At 48.8% G+C, this 23,071-nt stretch overlaps 1 protein-coding gene across 1 annotated transcript; it reads right to left on the bottom strand.

The window, feature by feature from the left end:
* Positions 1 to 753: 753 nt before the first annotated feature.
* Positions 754 to 3,217, bottom strand: CLDN5 (claudin 5). Its single transcript, XM_069756491.1, has one exon. The coding sequence runs from the start codon at positions 3,193 to 3,195 to the stop codon at positions 2,479 to 2,481; it is 717 nt and encodes a 238-aa protein (XP_069612592.1). The 5' UTR covers positions 3,196 to 3,217; the 3' UTR covers positions 754 to 2,478.
* Between the last annotated feature and the right edge of the window lie 19,854 nt (positions 3,218 to 23,071).

The following is a 23,071-nucleotide window of genomic DNA, read 5'->3' as shown; positions in this document are numbered from 1 at the left end:
TACCTTCTTAGTAGATAGAAAAATATTAAGATGTGAGAGTCCTCAACGCAACAAGCAATGTTTTTCTGATCCCGTTGAAGGGTTTGTCACAACAATTAATGCCCTGGATGAAAGTCAACTATCCCTCAGCAAACTATGAGGTCCATTCTAGCATCAGTTTCCCTCTCGCGCTTCTTAGCCCGGCTGGATGGGAATAAAAAGCTGGGTGGCCAGATGTATGACTTGCAAGAGTGTCAAACAAACCAATTGACAAAGAACCAAACTGTAAAAACTTTAGAGCGCTGAAACCCACCAATTGGTTAAAATGCAAATTCACCCCTCCCCCCCCCAAAAAAAAAAAATAGGGTAGCTCGAATATGAAATGATTAATTGTAACATTGAAAACAGCATACACACTTGACCTTTAACAAAGGAACAACCAGCATGTTTAACGTGATGTCATCGTGAATTATTACTAACGACTTGTCAGTTTGCCAAATACAGCGGGATTTCACGCTAATGATCAATCAAACATGTAATACATTTTCCTAATGATTTGCTGTGATGGTTGTAAGGGTTAACAGTCACTCAAAATCATTGTCTGTGGTTGTCAGTATATTGGCTTCTTTGAAGTTATCAAGAACACTGATGGGTGTAACAAAATGCTATATCTAATACACTTCACCCTCATACCCAGCACCTTGCTACCATAAAACATCTAAAGGTATATATAATATTTATAAAGCCTTTAGAATAAATAACAGAAGAAACAAGTTGTTTTTCCTAAAAAATCATTTATTTATATTGAAAATACAGAGACTTTGGTAACCTTTTTTTTTTTTTTTTTTGCAAAATGCATACATTTAAATAAAAGTATTTTTGAATACAGAATTATAACACATGAAAAACATATAATTAACTATTTAAAAAGGTACCAAACAAGAGAAATCCAGATTCTGAAGAAATCGCTAAATCAGACAAAGCCTAATGAGATGCGATGCGAATACTGACAACTGTATTTATCTTTCAAAAACATTCTGATCCCCTGATACAATATTACAGGGAATGTCCTGATCTGTGTATAATCTATATCATTTGTATTCATTGTGTCCCTGCATCATATGCATGGGGATAAAACAAGCGGGTCACATACATGACAATGCAACTGACCCTTAGGCTATGTTCACACTCATTTTTTTTTTAATGATCAGCTCCAAAATCTTTTTTTCAAGAACGTTTGGAAATCTCTTCCTGTACATATAAGCTGCGTGGACCCGAGTTTTCTAGGAATTTTTGGAGCAGAAACTTAGTGGATATTTTCTAAATCCTCCTTTAAATCTCAGAACTCCTCAAAAACGTTGAGTTTCCGCTCAGTTTCTGTTCCGATAACTCAATAAAAAAGGCTCGGTGTGCACATACCCTTAGATGGGAAATCCACTTGGCTGCACATTTGAGAGGCTTTTTTATTTTTTTTTTGAAGATGTTTTGAAAAATGCTTGGTGACAAAAAAAGCCCCTCATGTCATGATCCTGATGGAATTTGCTTCAAACTATTCAGCGTCCAATCAGAAGGCTGCAAAACCACTTTAGGAAAAAAAAACTATTCCAAAACTCCTCAAAACCTCTTCAGAAAAAAAAAGAAAAACTCTTTAAAAAGTTTTCTTGAGTAGTATCTGCTTGGAAAAAATTAAAACTACGGGAATACTTAGCCAAAGGGTATGTGCACACTAAGTTTTTATGAGCTGTTTTTGGAGCAGAAAGTGAGTGAAAACTCCTCAAATCTTCCTTAAAAACGCCTAAAAAAATCAGTTTCTGTTGCAAAAATCTTCTAAAAAAACCCCTCAGCTTGCACATACCCTAAGCAGAAGCTACATGGAGCATTTTTGTACTCCATTTCCCCCCATTTTTAACTATTTAATGACTGATGCGGACCACAAAAGGTATTCCTCCACTGCCGCTGTAGTTGACATAGGAGATGGTCTCCATGTTGCCTAAACCTTTTAGGTTCACACACGGTGTGATCACTCAGAATTAGACACTCATAGGAAAGAGTCCACAGCGTGTCCTGCCATCACTCCACAGAGGAGCCCACGGATTCTCTCCAGGGTGTGAACACAGCCTTGCCAGCGGAATGTAATAATAGATGAGAAATATAGACCAGCGTCCCCGCTGCTGCACTGAACAAGCAGGGGATGCCACCGAATCCTGCCCTGAACACTGGGCACAGCTTCTCCATCCGACACCCCACACCAGCCTGCGGGACCGGGCACTGTGCTGGCAGACACGGGGGCGCAGCTGGCACCTCTGGCTCAGCCCCTCCATAGCACTGGCAGCAGGATATCCTTCTATCTACACATATATACACAGTGAGTGCAGACACTATTCCGGTCATCTAGGTGGTGCGGGTGGCACGGAGGTCACTTGGAGGAGTCTCTGTTGGCAGTGCCAGGGCTGTGCCCGCACCCCATGCGGAGCGACCAGCGTCCGACCCCAGTAGCCCCTACACGTAGTTCTTCTTGTCGTAGTCCCCATTGGAGGTCGGTCTCCGGGAGGCAGAGTACTTCACCGGCGGTGTCCGCTGCCCCCTCATAGGGCACGACAGGCAGATGAGGACCCCGCCGAGGAGTAAGAGGGCAGTGGCTGCCCAGCCGACATACAGCGCGGCCCCCATCTCCCTCTTCTTGGAGGCTGGCACATGGGGGTTGAAGAAGTCCTTGATGACGATGTTGGCCGTCCAGCAGAGCGGGATGAGCACCAGCAGCCCGGTGACGATGTACAGCGCTCCCCCGGCAAACACGATGCGGCTCTTCACCCCGCTGCCCTGGAAGCAGGTGGTGCACTGGGCTCCGACCACAGTCACCAGGAGGGCGACGAGCCCGACGATGGCAGCCAGGACAGTGAGCGCCCGGCCCGCCTGCAGCTCCGGCTCCAGCGCCAGGATAGAGTCGTACACCTTGCACTGCATCTGCCCCGTGCTCTGCACCACGCACGACATCCACAGCCCTTCCCAGGTGAACTGTGCCACCACGATGTTCTGCTCGATGAAGGCGGACACCTGCCACATGGGCAGCGCACATGCCAGGATCACCCCGACCCAGCCAATGATGCAGATGGACAGCCCGAAGATCTCCAGAGCGAATGCTCCCATGGTGTGCTGTGTGGGCAGTGCTGGCGGTGTCTCCTGGATGACAGTGTGCCCGGTGCTGCCAATGCGCATCTGAGACCCCAGCCTCTCGCCTCTCCTATTAAGTAGCTCTCCAACTCCAGGCCAGCCTCGCCCCGGGGATGCCCACCCAGCCAATCAGGGGTTCCAGCATCTGGAGACTGCCAATCAGGCAGTGGTCAGGGGCTGCCTAGTCAGATATGTCGTGACTAATCGTGGGAAGGAAGGGCTGGGGGTGAGTGGGCTCCTGGTGCAGGGAGGAGGAGGACCTGGCCAAGAACAAGTAAGACAGAAAGTAATACAAAGTGAAAAACAGCAGAGTGAGGTGGACAGTGTGTGCTGTGGGCTCAGGAAGGGGTGACCCATAGTAATAAGATGTGTCATGGCACACAAATCCTGGGGAATAGCAGCACTGTGCCCCCCAGGCCACCCTAGATATTCTGTGTGACCAGGCGTCACTGGAAGTGTCTTTCATAAAACCAGTCCTAACAATACAAAGGAATGGAACCTGTGCCCCTATACCTAGTGCAGTCACATCTGTAGGTATAACCTGTGCCCCCTTTACCTAGTGCTGTGTAATATCAGTCACCTCTGTAGGTATAACCTGTGCCCCCTTTACCTAGTGCTATGTAATATCAGTCACCTCTGTAGGTATAACCTGTGCCCCCTTTACCTAGTGCTAAATAATAGCAGTCACATCTGTAGGTATAACCTGTGCCCCTATACCTGGTGCTAAGTAATATCAGTCACCTCTGTAGGTATAACCTGTGCCCGCCTATATCTAATGCTATGTTTGGCCTGTCCCACACGTCCAGATAATTCCGGTACCGGAAAAATCGGTACCGGAGTTATCCGTGTCCGTGTGCTCACGTGGCACATCAGTGTGGCACACGTGTGGCAGCCGTGTGCCGTCCGTGTGCCCACTGGGTACCACACACACCGTGCAGGAGACAGCGCTACAGTTAAGCGCTGTCCCCTGCTTTGGGTGCTGAATCCAGAATTCATTCCTTCTTCCCAGCAGCGTTCGCTGGAGAGAAGGAATGAAAAATCTTTTTTTTTTGTTGTAAAAATAAAGTTCCTGGTTATCTCCCCCCTCCCACCCCCTGTGCGCCCGCCTTCTGGCATTAAAATACTTACCCAGCTCCCCCGATGACTCCTCTCAGCGTTGCAGCTCTTCCTGTATGAGCGGTCACGTGGTGCCGCTTATTACAGTGATGAATATGCGGCTCCACCCCTATGGGAGGTGGAGCCGCATATTCATCACTGTAATGTGCGGCACCACGTGACCGCTCATACAGGAAGAGCTGCAACGCTGAGAGGATGGAAGCACCGAGGGAGCTGGGTAAGTATTTTAATGCCAGCGGGCGGGCGTACAGGGGGTGGGTGGGGGGAGATTACCGGGAACTTTATTTTAACAACAAAATTTTTTTTTTTTAAATGATTTTTCATTCCTTCTCTCCAGCGAACGCTGCTGGAGAGAAGAAATGAATGGGGCTTCAGCACCACAAGCTGGGGGGACAGCGCTTACAGTAGCGCTGTCTCCTGCATGGCACACGGACTGCACACGGACAGCATCCGTGTGCGGTACATGTTTTACACGGACCCATTGACTTTAGTGGGTCTGTGTGATCCGTGCGTTCCCACAAACACTGACATGTCTCCTTGTTTTTCAAACGGACACCCGGCCCGTGAAAACACGCTGACATGTGCAGAGACACATTGATTTTAATGTGTCTACGTGAGTCAGTGTCTCCGGTACGTGAGGAAACTGTCACCTCACGTACCGGAGCCACTGACGTGTGAAATCGGCCTAAGAATGATAACCTCTGGTATAACCTGTAACTGCTTATACCTATTACTAAGTAATAGCGGTCTCCTCTAGGTATGACCTGTGCCCACCTATACCTAGTGCTATGTATGGATGGTGAACTCTGTAGATAAACTTGTGCCTGCCTATACCTAGTGCTATGTAGGGTGGTCACCTCTGTCCATAGAATCAGTGGCCGTCTATACCTAGTGTTATGTAGGATGGTCACCTCTGTAGATAAAATGATTGACCGTCTACCTAGTGTTAGTTTGAGCTGTGTCTTAAAGTGCCTGCCTGACTAAGGAGATGGCGATCCGATGACCTAATCTCCTAAACCTCTCACTCCGCCTATACCTACTGCTACCTAAGGGCTGTCACAATTTCTCTGTCATTTTTTATACTAAAGAAGTGAAATAAATGCCCGTGGGCACTCTACTAGTCCACATTTATTACGGATTTTCATACATCAGTCTAAAGCAAAAGTATGATGGAGCCAGTCACTCCAAATTTACAAAAGGCTCTCAACCATTAATACATTTTGTGCAATTTTGACTGTCCTAAAGTCAGATAATACAGTGGGTACGGAAAGTATTCAGACCCCTTTAAATTTTTCAATCTTTGTTTCATTTCAGCCATTTGGTAAACTCAAAAAAAGTTCAATTTTTTTCTCATTAATGTACACTCTGCACCCCATCTTGACTGAAAAAAACAGAAATGTAGAAATTTTTGCAATTTAAAAAAAAAAAGAAAAACTGAAATATCACCTGGTCATAAGTATTCAGACCCTTTGCTCAGTATTGAGTTGAAGCACCCTTTTGAGCTAGTACTGCCATGAGATTTCTTGGGAATGATACAAGTTTTTCACACCTGGATTTTGGGATCCTCTGCCATTCTTCCTTGCAGACCCTCTCCAGTTCCGTCAGTTTGGATGGTGGACAGCCATTTTCAGGTCTCTCCAGAGATGCTCAATTGAGTATAGGCCAGGGCTCTGGCTGGGCCAGTCAAGAATGGTCACAGAGTTGTTCTGAAGCCACTTTTTTGTTATTTTAGTTGTGTGCTTAGGGTCATTGTCTTGTTGGAAGGTGAACCTTTGGCCAAGTCTGAGGTCCAGAGCACTTTGGAAGAGGTTTTCATGCAGGATATCTTTGTAATTGGCCACATTCATGTTTCCTTCAATGACAACCAGTCGTCCTGTGTCTGCAGCTGAAAAACACCCCGATAGCATGACGCTGCCACCACCATACTTCACTGTTGGGATTGTATTGGGCAGGTGATGAGTAGTGCCTGGTTTTCTCCACACATATCGCTTTGAATTATCACCAAAAAGGTCTATCTTTGTCTCATCAGACCAGAGAATCTTATTTCTCATAGTCTGGGAGTCCTTCATGTGTTTTTTAGCAAACTCTATGAGGGCTTTCATATGTCTTGCACTGAGGAGAGGCTTCCATCGTTCCACTCTGCCATAATGGCCCGACTGGTGGAGGACTGCAGTGATAGTTGACTTTGTGGAACTTTCTCCCATCTCCCTACTGCATATTTGGAGCTCAGCTACAGTGATCTTGCGGTTCTTCTCCCACGATTGCTCTGTTTGGCAGGACAGCCAGGTCCAGGAAGACTTCTGGTGGTCCCAAACAGGGTCAGACTTGGGTGTCTGGGGCCCACCATGGGAATGGACTCCAGGGGCCCACCCTACAGATATATGCAAATATCTGTCATTATAGCGGAGCATCAGCTGTAAAACACAGGCGGCTGCTGCTACCGTGCGCCCCCATAACTGGGATGTATGATCACGATAGTTTACATTAATGGGGTTCTTGGTTAAAACAAGTTATCACCGATCCATGGGCTCCACAGGATAGGTAATCGCTTAGGTCCGACCATTAGAAACTGCACCGATTGGAAGAATGGGGAAGTTTTATCCCTGACAGGGCACTTTTATCCCTATTTTAAAATGCAGCGGCAGGTGGGATGACTGACCGTAGCTCCATTCATTCTCTTTGGGGATTCCAGAAAAAAACAAGTGCAGCCACTTAGGGAATGAATGGATCAGTGATCTAGTTGGACATGCCACTCCAGTCTAATGGGGATAAAAAGTTCCACATATTGCTGAATGGGTCCTAGCAGTCAGACCCCCCCACCAATCAATACGTTATCACTTATCCTGTGGAGAGGTGATTACTTTTTTCCCACAGGAAACCCCCTGTAAGTGCATCTCCGCCGCTGTGTGCAAAGCATTAAAACTCTAATGGAAATAAAGAATCTTCTCCAAATTAATATCAGAGAGAACAAACGACTGCCATACACAACACAATCCACTATACCAAGACCAATATTACCACATACAGGGAAGAAATACCACCATACCATGACCAGACCACATAGTGACCGAATAATACTACATACAAGGGACAAATACCGCTACACCATGAACAGGTCACATATTACCACCACATAGTGACCGAATAATATGACATATTAGGGCAACACGGATCAAAGGTTAGCACTGCAGCCTTGCAGCGCTGGGGTCCTGGGTTCAAATTCCACCAAGGACAACATCTGCAATGAGTTTGTATCTTCTTCCCGTGTTTGCGTGGGTTTCCTCCAGGTACTCTGGTTTCCTCCCACATAAACAAAGACATACTGCTAGGGAATCTAGATGGTGAGCCCCACCGGGGACAGTGGCAATAATGTCTGTAAAGTGCTGTGAAATTAATAGCACTATATAAAGGAGTAAAAACAAATAAAAATAAATATTACCAGCATAAAGGGACCAAATGATACCACATTGAAGGGGAAATACTGCCATGCCGTGACCAGACCACAAATTACCAACACATAGTGCCCGAATACTACAATATTGATTATGAATACAAACCACAATATTAACAACACTGTTATTACCACCAGTGACAATATACACAGGAGCTCTGTATATAGTGTCAGTGTACAGGTGTCACGCCCGCACATACTTACTCGGCTTCTCCCATCCCTCGGCGCGCTCACGATCCTGTCCCGCGCTGCTCTGCCTCCTCCTTCACCGGCTCTCGGCGTCTGGTCTCTTCGCGCATGCGCGGTCGCGTCTCCCCCGTCGCTGAGCCTTCTGGGAGGTCGCGACCTGGTGGCTCCGCCCCAACATGGCGGCGCCCATCGGGTATTTCTTCCCGGCGTCTTCCTAGGTAAGACGCCTTTGCTTTGTAGGTGCACTGTCTGCCGTCAGTGTCCCTATGCCCTAGGCTCCCCTGTACCAGTGTCTTTTCTCAGCCCAGTCCTTGCTTTGTCTCTGTATCCTGCCAGTCCGTGTTCCTGTTGTATCCTGCCAGTCCGTGTTCCTGCTGTATCCTGCCAGTCCGTGTTCCTGCTGTATCCTCCCAGTCCGTGTTCCTGCTGTATTCTGCCAGTCCGTGTTCCTGCTGTATCCTGCCTGTCCGTGTTCCTGCTGTATTCTGCCAGTCCGTGTTCCTGCTGTATCCTGCCAGTCCGTGTTCCTGCTGTGTCCTGCCAGCCCGTGTTCCTGCTGTATCCTGCCTGTCCGTGTTCCTGCTGTATCCCGCCAGTCCGTGTTCCTGTTGTATCCTGCCGGTCCGTGTTCCTGCTGAGTCCTGCCGTTCCGTGTTCCAGACATTCTTTCAGTTAAGTCTTGTTTTCCTATTATTCCCTGCCATCCTTATAGCCTGTGGTTTCCTTCTTTATTTTGGGTCGTCCCTTTGGCTCTAGCTGTTGTGTCTCCATTCCCCCGAGGTCCTGCTCCTAACACTCCCTGTATAGGGGGTGATTCCATCTGGTCCGCTCGACCCCGGGGGCTCTAGAGTCACGACCCAGAGGGTCCACTCTCGGATTTCTGTCCGAATACTTACAGGAAGCAAAGGCCATGGACCCCGCTGGGGCCTCTGCTACGCAAAAAGAGCTACTCTTTTTGCGGGAGAATCAGTCCCGTATGATGTCCTTTATGAAGGCTATGGATTCTCGTTTGTCCACGCTCCAGTCCTCCGATCCTGGCAACGCCGCTCTACTCATTGGCTTACAGCAAGAGTTAGCTCAGCAGCGTGACACCCAGGCCCATATACTTAGTTATATGTCTTCTATTGACGATCGGCTGCTTTCCATCCAGACAGCCGCTTCTACGTCTGCTCCTGCTTCCCACCCTCCACCCCGCTTGGCTAAACCGCCTCGGTACAATGGGGATCCTAAGTCCTGCCGAGGATTTCTAAACCAATGCCGTCTTCACTTTGAGCTTCTGCCCCAGCATTACCCGACGGATCGGTCCAAAGTTGCGTTTTTGATTTCCCATCTAGAGGGTGACGCCTTGGCATGGGTTAATCCACTCTGGGAGCGAGACGATCCCCTAGTCTCCCGGTTGTCTGAATTTTTGGAGACTTTCCGTCTTGTCTTTGACGAACCTGGACGACTGGCCTCTACAACTGAAGCCCTATTCTCTCTCCATCAGGGATCGTTATCCGTAGGCCAGTACGCTATTCAGTTCCGCACCCTCTCCTCTGACTTGGGCTGGAACAATGAGGCGTTGGTGGGTGCTCTCTAGCGGGGTCTCTCTGGGCGCATACAGGATGAGTTAGCTGGTCGGGACACCCCTACGGTTTTGGAGGAATTAATTTCCTTAGCGACCCGTATTGACCTTCGGTTCCAAGAACGCGCTCGCGAGCGGAGGTCTCTTCGTCCTTCTTCTGCCACCCGTAAGCCACTCAGTCCGCAGCCTAGAACCTCCTCTCAGGCGTCCGCACCGGAACCTATGCAGGTGGACCGTCTTAAAATGTCCGAACAACGTCGTAAAGAGAGGCGCACTCAGGGGTTATGTTTTTACTGTGGAAGTGCTGCTCATTTATTGCGCTCTTGCCCTGAACGTCCGGAAAACTCCTCCGCCTAGGTCAGGTAAGAGAGGCCTCCCTAGGTGTGTGTGATTCCTCTCAACCCCTTACTTTGTCCGTTCTTTTGCATATTGCGGGCAAGGGCGTTTCTCTGGATGCGTATGTGGATTCGGGCGCTGCAGGGAATTTTATTAGGTTGGAAGAGGTTTTGAAATTCTCCGTTCCAGTCAGAACCTTAGAGGCTCCTGTGATTCTAGCATCTGTGGATGGTAAACCTTTACAGGAGACCATTACTCAAGTGACACTTGAGGTGGAACTTCAGGTTGGGGCTCTGCACAAGGAGAGAATTGCATTTTATGTTTTAGCGGGTCTGTCTCATCCTATGCTCTTAGGTCTTCCTTGGTTACGGAGCCACGAGCCCATTTTAGATTGGCGCAATGGTAATATCTTGCCCTGGGGTGAGCTTTGTCGGGAACGTTGTCTGCTGCCGGTGCGTCCTGTGGGATATTCCTCTAATTCTTCTCCTTCTTCTTCCTTTCCCGCCTTACCCTCTGTCTACAGCGCTTTTTCTGATGTCTTCAACAAGAAGGAGGCTGAGGAGCTTCCGCCTCACCGTCTCTATGATTGTCCCATAGATCTCGTGCCTGGAACTAACCCGCCCAGGGGCAGAATCTATCCTCTCTCTCCTGCTGAGACTCAAGCTATGTCTGAGTACATTCAAGAAAATCTTGCTAAAGGTTTCATCCGCAAGTCTTCTTCTCCGGCCGGAGCAGGGTTTTTTTTCGTGAAGAAGAAAGACGGTTCCCTCCGTCCCTGCATTGATTATCGAGGCCTAAACAACATCACGGTGAAGAACAAATATCCTCTGCCACTCATTCCGGAACTCTTCGACCGTCTTCGGGGTGCGCAAATCTTTACCAAATTAGATCTACGTGGCGCATACAATCTGGTTCGTATTCGTGCAGGCGATGAGTGGAAGACCGCCTTCAATACTCGTGACGGTCACTACGAATACTTGGTTATGCCGTTTGGTCTCTGCAACGCCCCCGCGGTTTTCCAGGAATTTGTGAACGATGTATTTCGGGATCTTCTCTACTCCTCAGTCGTGGTTTACCTTGACGACATCCTCATCTTCTCTCCGGATCTCTCCACTCACAGGCGAGATGTCCGCCGAGTCCTGCAAAGGCTAAGAGAGAATCATCTGTTCGCTAAGATTGAAAAGTGCGTCTTTGAACAGTCCTCTCTTCCCTTCCTTGGGTATATTGTCTCAAGATCTGGCTTAGAGATGGATCCAGAGAAGATTTCTGCTGTCCTGAATTGGCCTCGTCCTCTTGGAACAAAAGCAATCCAACGTTTTCTTGGCTTTGCCAACTACTATAGACAATTTATTCCTCATTTTTCTTCCATGACCAAGCCTATCTCTGCCCTAGTTCGCAAGGGAGTCAATTCCAGCCTTTGGACCCCTGAGGCTGAAGAGTCTTTTTTGTCCCTTAAACAAAGTTTCGCTACGGCCCCTGTGCTTCATCGTCCTGATGCTAATAGACCGTTTGTCCTTGAGGTCGACGCATCTTCTATTGGAGCTGGAGCAGTACTTTTGCAAAGATCTTCGTCCGGACGTTTGGTGACCTGTGGTTTCTTTTCTAAAACTTTTTCCGCTCCTGAGCGTAACTACTCTATAGGGGATAAGGAGCTATTGGCTATCAAGCTAGCCTTGGAAGAATGGCGTTATCTTCTTGAAGGGTCTCTTCATCCATTCATCATTTACACTGACCACAAGAATCTGGCCTATATTCAGTCTGCCCAAAGACTAAATCCACGACAAGCCAGATGGTCTTTATTCTTCGGACGATTTGAGTTTGAACTTCATTTCCGACCTGGAAATAAGAATGTCAAAGCAGATGCTCTTTCGAGATCCTTTCAACCTCAGGACATGGAGGATTCTCCGGCTCACATCATTGATCCTGCGAGGATCGTCACTCTTGCTCCTCTAAGAGTGATTCCTACTCCTCCTGGCAAGACTCTTGTGGCTAATCAAGACAAGGAGAGAGTTTTACGTTGGGGTCACTCCTCCAAAATTGCAGGACATGTAGGAGTCAAGAAGACACTGTCTCTTATCTCTCGGCACTACTGGTGGCCATCTCTCCGTCAAGACGTCACCAAATTCATCGCTTCTTGTCCTTCTTGTGCTAAAAATAAAGTCCCTAGGCAGCTTCCCTCCGGTCTCCTGCATCCTCTGCCTGTGCCTTCCGTTCCATGGAGTCATATCGCTATGGACTTCATCACTGATCTACCTTCTTCCTTGAATTGCTCTGTCATCTTGGTTGTTGTAGATCGGTTCTCTAAAATGGCTCACTTCATCGCTTTGCCTGGTCTGCCTTCCGCTCCTGAGTTGGCAAAGATCTTTTTACACCAAGTCTTCCGTCTTCATGGTTTTCCACATCATATTGTCTCAGACCGTGGAGTACAATTTACCTCACGTTTTTGGAGAGCTCTCTGCAGTCTATTAAAGGTTAACTTGGACTTCTCTTCCGCCTATCACCCTCAGTCCAACGGACAAGTGGAGCGAGTTAATCAAGTTCTGACTACATATCTGCGACACTTCACCAATGCACACCAAGATGACTGGGTCTCTCTTCTCCCTTGGGCTGAATTCTCTTACAACAATCTTCCCAGCGAGTCTTCCTCCAAATCTCCCTTTTTCGTAGTCTATGGTCAACATCCGAACATTCCTCTTCCTGTTTCTCTTTCCTCGGGGGTACCGGCAGCGGATTTCTTGTCCCGGGAATTCTCTACGATTTGGAATGAGACCAAAGTGGCTCTTGAGAAAGCTAGCCTTAATATGAAAAGGTTTGCTGACAAGAAGCGTTTGGATGCTCCGCCATATTCTCCGGGTGATAAAGTTTGGCTCTCCTCTCGCTATATCAAGCTTAAAATTCCCTCTCACAAACTGGGTCCTCGCTACATTGGTCCTTTTCCTATCTTGAGTCGCATTAATGATGTCTCTTATAAGTTGAAGCTACCTGCCTCTTTGCGCATCCCCAATGCCTTCCATGTGTCTCTTCTTAAACCCGCAGTCTTTAATTGTTTTCACTCCGCTACCTCTTCCTCTCCTCAGCTCTGTACTTCTGATGGAATCTTTAATGTTAAAGATATTCTTGCCAAAAAAGTAGTTAGGGGAAAAACTTATTTTTTGATTGATTGGGAGGGATTTGGCCCTGAGGAGAGGTCCTGGGAGCCCCAAGAGAACATCAACGCTCCCCTTATCATGAAAAGATTCCTTTCTAGCCTTAAAAGGAGGGGGACTAAGGAGGGGGGTACTGTCACGCCCGCACATACTTACCCGGCTTCTCCCATCCCTCGGCGCGCTCACGGTCCTGTCCCGCGCCGCTCTGCCTCCTCCTTCGCCGGCTCTCGGCGTCTGGTCTCTTTGCGCATGCGCGGTCGCGTCTCCCCCGTCGCTGAGCCTTCTGGGAGGTCGCGACCCGGTGGCTCCGCCCCAACATGGCGGCGCCCATCGGGTATTTCTTCCCGGCGTCTTCCTAGGTAAGACGCCTTTGCTTTGTAGGTGCACTGTCTGCCGTCAGTGTCCCTATGCCCTAGGCTCCCCTGTACCAGTGTCTTTTCTCAGCCCAGTCCTTGCTTTGTCTCTGTATCCTGCCAGTCCGTGTTCCTGTTGTATCCTGCCAGTCCGTGTTCCTGCTGTATCCTGCCAGTCCGTGTTCCTGCTGTATCCTCCCAGTCCGTGTTCCTGCTGTATTCTGCCAGTCCGTGTTCCTGCTGTATCCTGCCTGTCCGTGTTCCTGCTGTATTCTGCCAGTCCGTGTTCCTGCTGTATCCTGCCAGTCCGTGTTCCTGCTGTGTCCTGCCAGCCCGTGTTCCTGCTGTATCCTGCCTGTCCGTGTTCCTGCTGTATCCCGCCAGTCCGTGTTCCTGTTGTATCCTGCCGGTCCATGTTCCTGCTGAGTCCTGCCGTTCCGTGTTCCAGACATTCTTTCAGTTAAGTCTTGTTTTCCTATTATTCCCTGCCATCCTTATAGCCTGTGGTTTCCTTCTTTATTTTGGGTCGTCCCTTTGGCTCTAGCTGTTGTGTCTCCATTCCCCCGAGGTCCTGCTCCTAACACTCCCTGTATAGGGGGTGATTCCATCTGGTCCGCTCGACCCCGGGGGCTCTAGAGTCACGACCCAGAGGGTCCACTCTCGGATTTCTGTCCGAATACTTACAACAGGTAATACAGTGACCACTGGTGACATTATACACAGCAGCTCTGTATATAGTGTCAGTGTACAGGTAATACAGTGATCACAGGTGACATTATACACAGGAGCTCTGTATATAGTGTCAGTGTAAGGTAATACAGTGATCACTGGTGACATTATACACAGGAGCTCTGCATATAGTGTCAGTGTACAGGTATTACAGTGACCACCAGTGACATTATACACAGGAGCTCTGTATGTAGTGTCAGTGTACAGATAATACAGTGATCACTGGTGACATTATACACAGGAGCTCTGTATATAGTCTCAGTGTACAGGTAATACAGTGATCACCAATGACATTATACACAGGAGTTCTGTATCTAGTGTACAGGTAATACAGTGATCACCAATGACATTATACACAGGAGCTCTGTATATAGTGTATAGTGTACAGGTAATACAGGGATCACCAGTGACATACACAGGAGCTCTGTATATAGTGTATAGTGTACAGGTAGTACAGTGATCACCAGTGACATTATACACAGGAGCTCTGCATATGGTGTATAGTGTACAGGTAATACAGTGATCACCAGTGACATTATACACAGGAGCTCTGCACAGAGGCGTAGCTAGAGCTTTTGCCGCCCGGGGCTGTTCCCGAGTTTGGCGCCCCCCCCCCCCCCCGGCTCAATACACACAAAGGTTACCAAAAACGGTTTTCCTGTTTTGTAGAACTTAAACTGGGCCTAATAGTGTCACCCCCACATGCCACACCTGTGACTTAATACCACCACACCATGACCAGGCCACATAGTGACCGAATAATACTACATACAAGGGACAAATACCACAACACCATTTCCAGACCACATATTACCACCACATAGTGACTGAATACTACAATACTGATCAGTAATAAAAAAAAAAACACAATACTATCACCATAAGTGCCAGTATTCACAGGAGATCTGTACTTAGTATGCAGTGTCTGTGTAGAGGTAATACAGAGATCACTGGTGACATTATACACAGGACCTCTATATAGTATACAGTGTATAGTGTCAGTGTATAGGTAACACTGACTCACCAGTGACGTCTCTAGGTGAAGTCCTTCATCTTTCAGCCAGCACAGACCGCCATCATTCCTTCCAGCCAGGACTCGTTTCTGCAGGAAATAACACAGTTATCTCGAGCTCCGCTTGCAGAACACATTACTTAATTTTTCACAACTTCTACATTACATCACATGAAGAAAAAAAGGTGATATAGTGTCACTCTGCACAGTAACAGGACCGCCCCCCCATTTAAAACAGTATACTCAAAAAATAAAATAAATACATCACTGCAGTAATAATATCCCTTAATTAGCCCCTATGGTAATAATATTCCCCACCCTGGCCCCATTTCTCATTCCTGGCTCCAGCCATATGTTCTCGCATCCTGCCCTCATGAGTATCCATTCTACCCCATATGATCTCCACATCCTGCCCCACCAGCCTCCATCGTATCCGTCCTGCCCCATGATCCAATCCTGCCCCGTGTCTCCAATCATGCCCCGTATCTACATTCTGCCCATGCCTCAAGTCCTGCCCCCAGTGTGTCCAGCATATTACCCCCATGTTGTCCAGCAATCTGCCCCAGTGTGTCCAGCATATTACCCCCATGTTGTCCAGCAATCTGCCCCAGTGTGTCCAGCATATTACCCCCAGTGTGTCCAGCAATCTGCCCCAGTATGTCCAGCACTGCCCCCAGTGTGTCCAGCAATCTGCCCCAGTGTCCAGCCTTTCCCCAGTGTGTCCAGCAGTCTGCCCCAGTGTGTCCAGCATATTACCCCCAGTGTCCAGCATTGCCCCAGTGTGTCCAGCATATTACCCCCAGTGTGTCCAGCAATCTGCCCCAGTGTCCAGCATTGCCCCAGTGTGTCCAGAAGTCTGCCCCAGGGTCTCCAGCATTGCCTCAATGTGTCCAGAAATCTGCCCCAGGGTCTCCAGTATTGCCCCAGTGTGTCCAGCATTCTGCCCCATGGTCTCCAGTATTGCCCCGGTGTGTCCAGCAATCTGCCCCATGGTCTCCTGTATTGCCCCAGTGTGTCCAGCATTCTGCCCCATGGTCTCCAGTATTGCCCCGGTGTGTCCAGCAATCTGCCCCATGGTCTCCAGTATTGCCCCGGTGTGTCCAGCAATCTGCCCCATGGTCTCCAGTATTGCCCCAGTATGTCCAGAAGTCTTTCCCAGGGTCTCCAGCATTGCCTCAATGTGTCCTGAAATCTGCCCCAGGGTCTCCAGTATTGCCCCAGTGTGTCCAGCATTCTGCCCCATGGTCTCCAGTATTTCCCCAGTGTGTCCAGCATTCTGCCACATGGTCTCCTGTATTGCCCCAGTGTGTCCAGCATTCTGCCCCATGGTCTCCAGTATTGCCCCAGTGTGTCCAGCAATCTGCCCCATGGTCTCCTGTATTGCCCCAGTGTGTCCAGCATTCTGCCCCATGGTCTCCTGTATTGCCCCAGTGTGTCCAGCAATCTGCCCCATAGTCTCCTGTACTGCCCCAGTGTGTCCAGCATTCTGCCCCATGGTCTCCAGTACTGCCCCAGTGTGTCCAGCAATCTGCCCCATGGTCTCCAGTATTGCCCCAGTGTGTCCAGCATTGCCCCAGCCCCAGACAGAAAGACATAAAGAAAAAAAAAAAAAAGTAAAATCCTCACCTCTCCCGTTCCTAGCGTAGGTCCGGTGCAGTCAGCGTCTCTCCGGCTCTGCGACGCTCAGGACAGAGAGGCAGAGCGGCGCGCACAGTAGTGACGTCATCGCGCCCTCTGCTCTGAGACGTCGCAGAGTCAGAGGACGCTGTAGCTGCCGGCGCCGCAGGAACCAGGAGAGGTGAGTATAGAGCGGGGGGCGGGGTCCGGTGGTGGGGGGAGCTGGCCCTGGTCGTGGCGGCGGACGGCGCCGCCCGAAGATTTAAAGGGGCGTCTTTTTTTTTTTTTTTTTTTCTTCTGCAGCGCCGGCCGCCCCCTGCATTGTGCCGCCCGGGGCGGACCGCCCCCCCCGCACCCCCCTTCCTACGCCACTGGCTCTGCATATGGTGTATAGTGTACAGGTAATACAGTGATCACTGGTAACATTATACACAGGAGCTCTGTATATAGTGTCAGTGTACAGGTAATACAGTGACCACCAGTGACATTATACAAAGGAGCTCTGTATATAGTGTCAGTGTACAGGTAATACAGTGATCAATGGTGACATTATACACAGGAGCTCTGTATATAGTGTCAGTGTACAGGTAATACAGTGATCACAAATGACATTATACACAGGAGTTCTGTATATAGTGTACAGGTAATACAGTGATCACCAATGACATTATACACAGGAGCTCTGTATATAGTGTATAGTGCACAGATAATACAGGGATCACCAGTGACATACACAGGAGCTCTGTATATAGTGTATAGTGTACAGATAATACAGTGATCACCAGTGACATTATACACAGGAGCTCTGTATATAGTGTATAGTGTACAGGTAATACAGTGATCACCAGTGACATTATACACAGGAGCTCTGCATATGGTGTATAGTGTACAGGTAATACAGTGATCACTGGTAACATTATACACAGGAGCTCTGTATATAGTGTCAGTGTACAGGTAATACAGTGACCACCAGTGACATTATACACATGATCTCTGCATATAGTGTCAGTGTTCAGGTAATACAGTGACCACCAGTGACATTATACGCAGGAGCTCTGTATATAGTGTCAGTGTACAGGTAATACAGTGATCACTGGTTACATTATACACAGAAGCTCTGTATATAGTGTTAGTGTACAGGTAATACAGTGATCACCAATGACATTATACACAGGAGTTCTGTATATAGTGTACAGGTAATACAGTGATCACCAATGACATTATACACAGGAGCTCTGTGTATAGTGTACAGGTAATACAGTGATCACCAGTGACATACACAGGAGCTCTGTATATAGTGTATAGTGTACAGGTAATACAGTGATCACCAGTGACATTATACACAGGAGCTCTGTATATAGTGTATAGTGTACAAGTAATACAGTGATCACCAGTGACATTATACACAGGAGCTCTGTATATAGTGTCAGTGTACAGGTAATACAGTGATCACCAGTGACATTATACACAGGAGCTCTGTATATGGTGTATAGTGTACAGATAATATAAGGATCACCGGTAACATTATACACAGGAGCTCTGTATATAGTGTCAGTGTACAGGTAATACAGGGATCACCAGTGACATTATACACAAGAGCTTTGTATATAGTGTCAGTGTACACAGAATACAGTGATCACCAGTGACAATATTCAAAAGAGCTCTGTACACAGTATACAGTACATAGTGTAAGTGTACAAACAACACACTGACACACCGGTGACATCTGTAGTTGAAGTCTTTTTTCTTCATCCAGTGCAGACCGCCATTACTTCTTCCAGCAAAGACTCATCTCTGCAGAAAATAACACAGTTAGCTATAGCTGATCGCTTCCATTCCCCACTATTTTCCTCAAGTTCTATACTATGTCAGATGAAGAAAAAAAAGACATAGTGCCACCCTGCACAGTAGCAGCTCAAAAGTAAATTACAGCAGTAATAATGTCCCCTGATTGACCCCTACAAGTAATTATGTCCCCACTTGCCACCATAAACCAATAATGTATGTTCCTCATCCTGACCTCAATACAGCAATTATGTCACCCCTTTATTTAATAAGGTGCCAGATCCTTGGTCCCTTTATTTAATGTCTCCATCTTGGACCCCAATGTCCACCTTAATAAGGTTCCTATCCTGGGCCCCTTCCAGAAATAAATGTCCTGATCCTGGGCCCCTTTATTCAATGTACCCTGTTGTGAATTCTGTTGTCGAGCTCCCTCCTGTGGTCATGAATGGTACTTCGGTGAGTTCGGTCCGTGGGCTCCCTCTGGTGGCTGTGAGTGGAGCTGCTGCTTCTGAAGTTCCTTACACAGGTGACGTGGTTTATCCTTTGGTTGGCTTCTCTATTTAACTCCACTCAGATCGTTTCTCCATGCCAGCTGTCAATGTTTTAGCATTGGTTCAGTTCGCTCCTGGATCTGTCTGGTGTCCTATCTTCTCCTGCAGAAGCTAAGTTCCTGATTGTTATTATTGTTCTTGTTTCTTTGTCCAGCTGGTTTTCTTGATTTTGTCTTGCTAGCTGGAAGCTCTGGGATGCAGGGTGGCACCCCCGCACTGTGAGTCGGTGCGGAGGACCCTTTTGCACACTCTGCGTGGTCTTTTGTAGGTTTTTGTGCTGACCGCAAAGATTCCTTTCCTATCCTCTGTCTATTTAGTTAGTCGTGCCTCCCTTTGCTGAAACCTATCTCATTTCTGCGTTTGTGACTTTCATCTTTACTCACAGTCATTACATGTGGGGGGCTGCCTATTCCTTTGGGGAATTTCTCTGAGGCAAGGTAGGCTTCATTTTCTTCTCTAGGGCTAGCTAGCGCTTAGGCTGTGACGAGGCGCCTAGGGAGCGTCAGGAGCGCTCCACGGCTATTTCTAGTGTGTGCGATAGGATTAGGGCTTGCGGTCAGCAGAGCTCCCACATCCCAGAGCTCATCCTGTATGAGTTTAACTATCAGGTCGGGTGCTCCTAACCACCAGGTCATAACAGTACCCTCCCTGGGCCCCTATGTCCGTCCCTATGGCCACTTCCTCGCCCAACTACAGATGGGCGGATTCTTCTCACCTTCTTGCGCTCCCCGGCATCCTCTTGTGGCTTCATATTCGGCGTGGTTGTTACAATGGCTGCCGACTGCAGCTGTGACAGGGCGCTCTGCTCTGTGACAGGCCACACGCTGACGCCACATAGCAGTAACATTGAAAGGCCGCCGGCCTATCAAAGGCTGCAGGAGTTATTTAACAAAACTGCTATGTGACTTCAACAAATGGCCTGTCACAGAGCAGAGCACCCTGTCACAGCTGCAGTCGGCATTCATCTTGACGTGCGTTGTCACCAGGGTCGGCTCCAGGTTTTCATGGGCCTCGGTCGAAGGAGTATCAGTGGGGGCCTCTTTAACACATGCCACGATTCCTGATGCACAGATAAAAAAAACAGATATAGTACAATATATAGGCACCACACAGTGCACCACACAGTGCACCATACAGTATTATGGTCAACACATAGTGCTCCATACAGTACTACTGGCACCTCATAGTCCTCCATACAGTATTACGGGCACCTCATGGTGCACCATACAGTATTATGGTCAACACATAGTGCTCCATACAGTATTACGGGCACCTCATAGTCCTCCATACAGTATTAAGGGCAACCACATAGTGCTCCATACTGCATTACGGGCACCTCATAGTCCTCCATACAGTATTATGGCCAACCACATAGTCTGCCATACAGTATTATTGCCCCATACAATGCTCCTCCATACAGTATTATTGGCCCCATATAATGCTCTTCATACAGTATTATGAGCACCTCATAGTCCTCCATACAGTATTATGGCCAACCACATAGTCCTTCATAAAGTATTATGAGCCCCATATAATGCTCCTCCATACAGCACATCATGGGCCCCCTGCTCCTACATACAGTATTGTGTGCCCCGTCCTCCTCCACACAGTATTATGCCCCCCAGTTCCTCCACACAGTATTATGGGACCCGTTCCCCCACACAGTATTTTGGGACCCTGCTCCTCCATACAGTATTATGCATCCCCGCTCCTCTATACAGTATTATGGGACCCCGTTCCCTCACACAGTATTATGGGTCCCTGCTCCTCCATACAGTATTGTGCATTCCCGCTCCTCCATACAGTATTATGGGACCTCGTTCCTCCACACAGTATTATGCCCCTTCCGCTCCTCCATACAATATTATGGGACCCCGCTCCTCCATACAGTATTATGGGACCCGTTCCCCCACACAGTATTTTGGGACCCTGCTCCTCCATACAGTATTATGCATCCCTGCTCCTCCATACAGTATTATAGGACCCCGTTCCCTCACACAGTATTATGGGACCCTGCTTCTCCATACAGTATTGTGCATTCCCGCTCCTCCATACAGTATTATGGGACCTCGTTCCTCCACACAGTATTATGCCCCACCGCTCCTCCATACAGTATTATGGGACCCCGCTCCTCCATACAGTATTATGGGACCCTGCTCCTCCATACAGTATTATTGGACCTCGTTCCTCCACACAGTATTATGCCCCCCCTTCTGCTCCTCCATACAGCATTATGGGACCCCGCTCCTCAATACAGTATTATGTCCCCCCGCTCCTCCATATAGCATTATGAGACCTCGCTCCTCTATACAGTATTATGCCCCCCGCTCCTCCATACAGTATTATGAGACCCCGCTCCTCCATACAGTATTATGGCCGCTGCTCCTCCATACAGTATTATGCCCCCCCCGCTCCTCCACACAGTATTATGCCCCCCGCTCCTCCATAGAGTTTTACGGGCCCCCCGCTCCTTCACACAGTATTATGCCCCCCCCCACTCCTCCAAACTGTATCATGGGAGCCCACTCCTCCACACAGTATCATGGGATCCCCGCTCCCCCATACAGTATTATGCCCCCCTGCTCCTCCACACAGTATTATGGGATGCTGCTCCTCCACACTGTATTATGGCCCCCCGATCCTCCACACAGTATTATGGGCCCCCCGCTCCTCCACACAGTATTATGGGACCTCCCGCTCCTCCACACAGTATTATGGGACCCCCCGCTCCTCCACACAGTATTATGGGCCTCCCGCTCCTCCACACAGTATTACGCTCCCCCAGCTTCTCCACAGTATTATGCCCCCCAGCTCCTCCACACAGTATTACGCCCCCCCAGCTCCTCCACACAGTATTACCCCCCAGCTCCTCCACACAGTATTATGCCCCCCGCTCCTCCACACAGTATTATGCCCCAGCTCCTCCACACAGTATTACGCCCCCCAGCTCCTCCACACAGTTTTATGCCCCCTGCTCCTCCACACAGTATTATGCCCCCCCAGCTCCTCCACAGAGCACACAGTATTACACCCCCCAGCTCCTGCACACAGTATTATGGGCCCCCGCTCCTCCAAACAGTATTACGCCTCCCAGCTCCTCCACACAGTATTACACCCCCCAGCTCCTCCACACAGTATTACGCCCCCCCAGCTCCTCCACGCAGTATTATGCTCCCCAGCTCCTCCACACAGTATTGCGCCCCCCCAGCTCCTCCACACAGTATTGTGCCCCCCAGCTCCTCCACACAATATTATGCCCTCAGCTCCTCCACACAGTATTATGCCCCCCCCCCCCCGGCTCCTCCACACAGTATTACACCCCCCAGCTCGTCCACACAGTATTATGCCCCCCAGGTCCTCCATTCAGTGTTATGGGACCCCACTCCTCCACACAGCATTACTATTGGCCCCATAGAAAAAAAACATTAAAAAAAGTTAAATCCTCACCTCTCCTTGTTCCGGCGGCAGCTGCAGTGCCTTCAGCGTCTCTCCGGCTCTGCAACGCTCAGAACAGAGAGGCTGAGCGCGCAGTGATGATGTCATCGCACCCTCTGCCCTGAGACATCGCAGAGTCAGAGGGTGCTGAAGACGTCTGCAGCTGCTGCCGGAATGAGGGGAGGTGAGTATTAGAAGGGGAGCCCGATGCCAGCACCCTGGGGGGCCCCTGGTCATGACGGCAGTCAGCGCTGCCCGAAGACTTAAAGGGCCCGCGTCCTTTTTTTTCCCTTCCTCCTCTCCCGGTGGGCCAGTCCTACCCTGGTCCCAAAATACTTCCATTTAAGGATTATGGAGGCCACTGTGCTCTTAGGAACCTTGAGTACTGCAGAAATTCTGTTGTAACCTTGGCCAGATCTGTGCCTTGCCACAATTCTGTCTCTGAGCTCCTTGGCCAGTTCCTTTGACCTCATGATTCTCATTTGGTCTGACATGCACAGTGAGCTGTGAGGTCTTATAGACAGGTGTGTGCCTTTCCAAATCAAATCCTATCAGTTTAATTAAACACAGCTGGACTCCAATGAAGGAGTAGAGCCATCTCAAGGAGGATCACAAGGAAATGGACAGCATGTGACTT

The sequence above is a fragment of the Ranitomeya imitator genome, chromosome 1, assembly GCF_032444005.1.
Source record: "Ranitomeya imitator isolate aRanImi1 chromosome 1, aRanImi1.pri, whole genome shotgun sequence".
Classification (NCBI taxonomy): domain Eukaryota; kingdom Metazoa; phylum Chordata; class Amphibia; order Anura; family Dendrobatidae; genus Ranitomeya; species Ranitomeya imitator.
Note: the sequence above shows the minus strand (reverse complement) of the source record. Positions and strands in the feature narration are given on the sequence as shown.

What these genes read in the sequence shown, in the direction of transcription:
- CLDN5 (XM_069756491.1), bottom strand. Translation starts at nt 3,195, where the DNA reads ATGCGCATTGGCAGCACCGGGCACACTGTCATCCAGGAGACACCGCCA.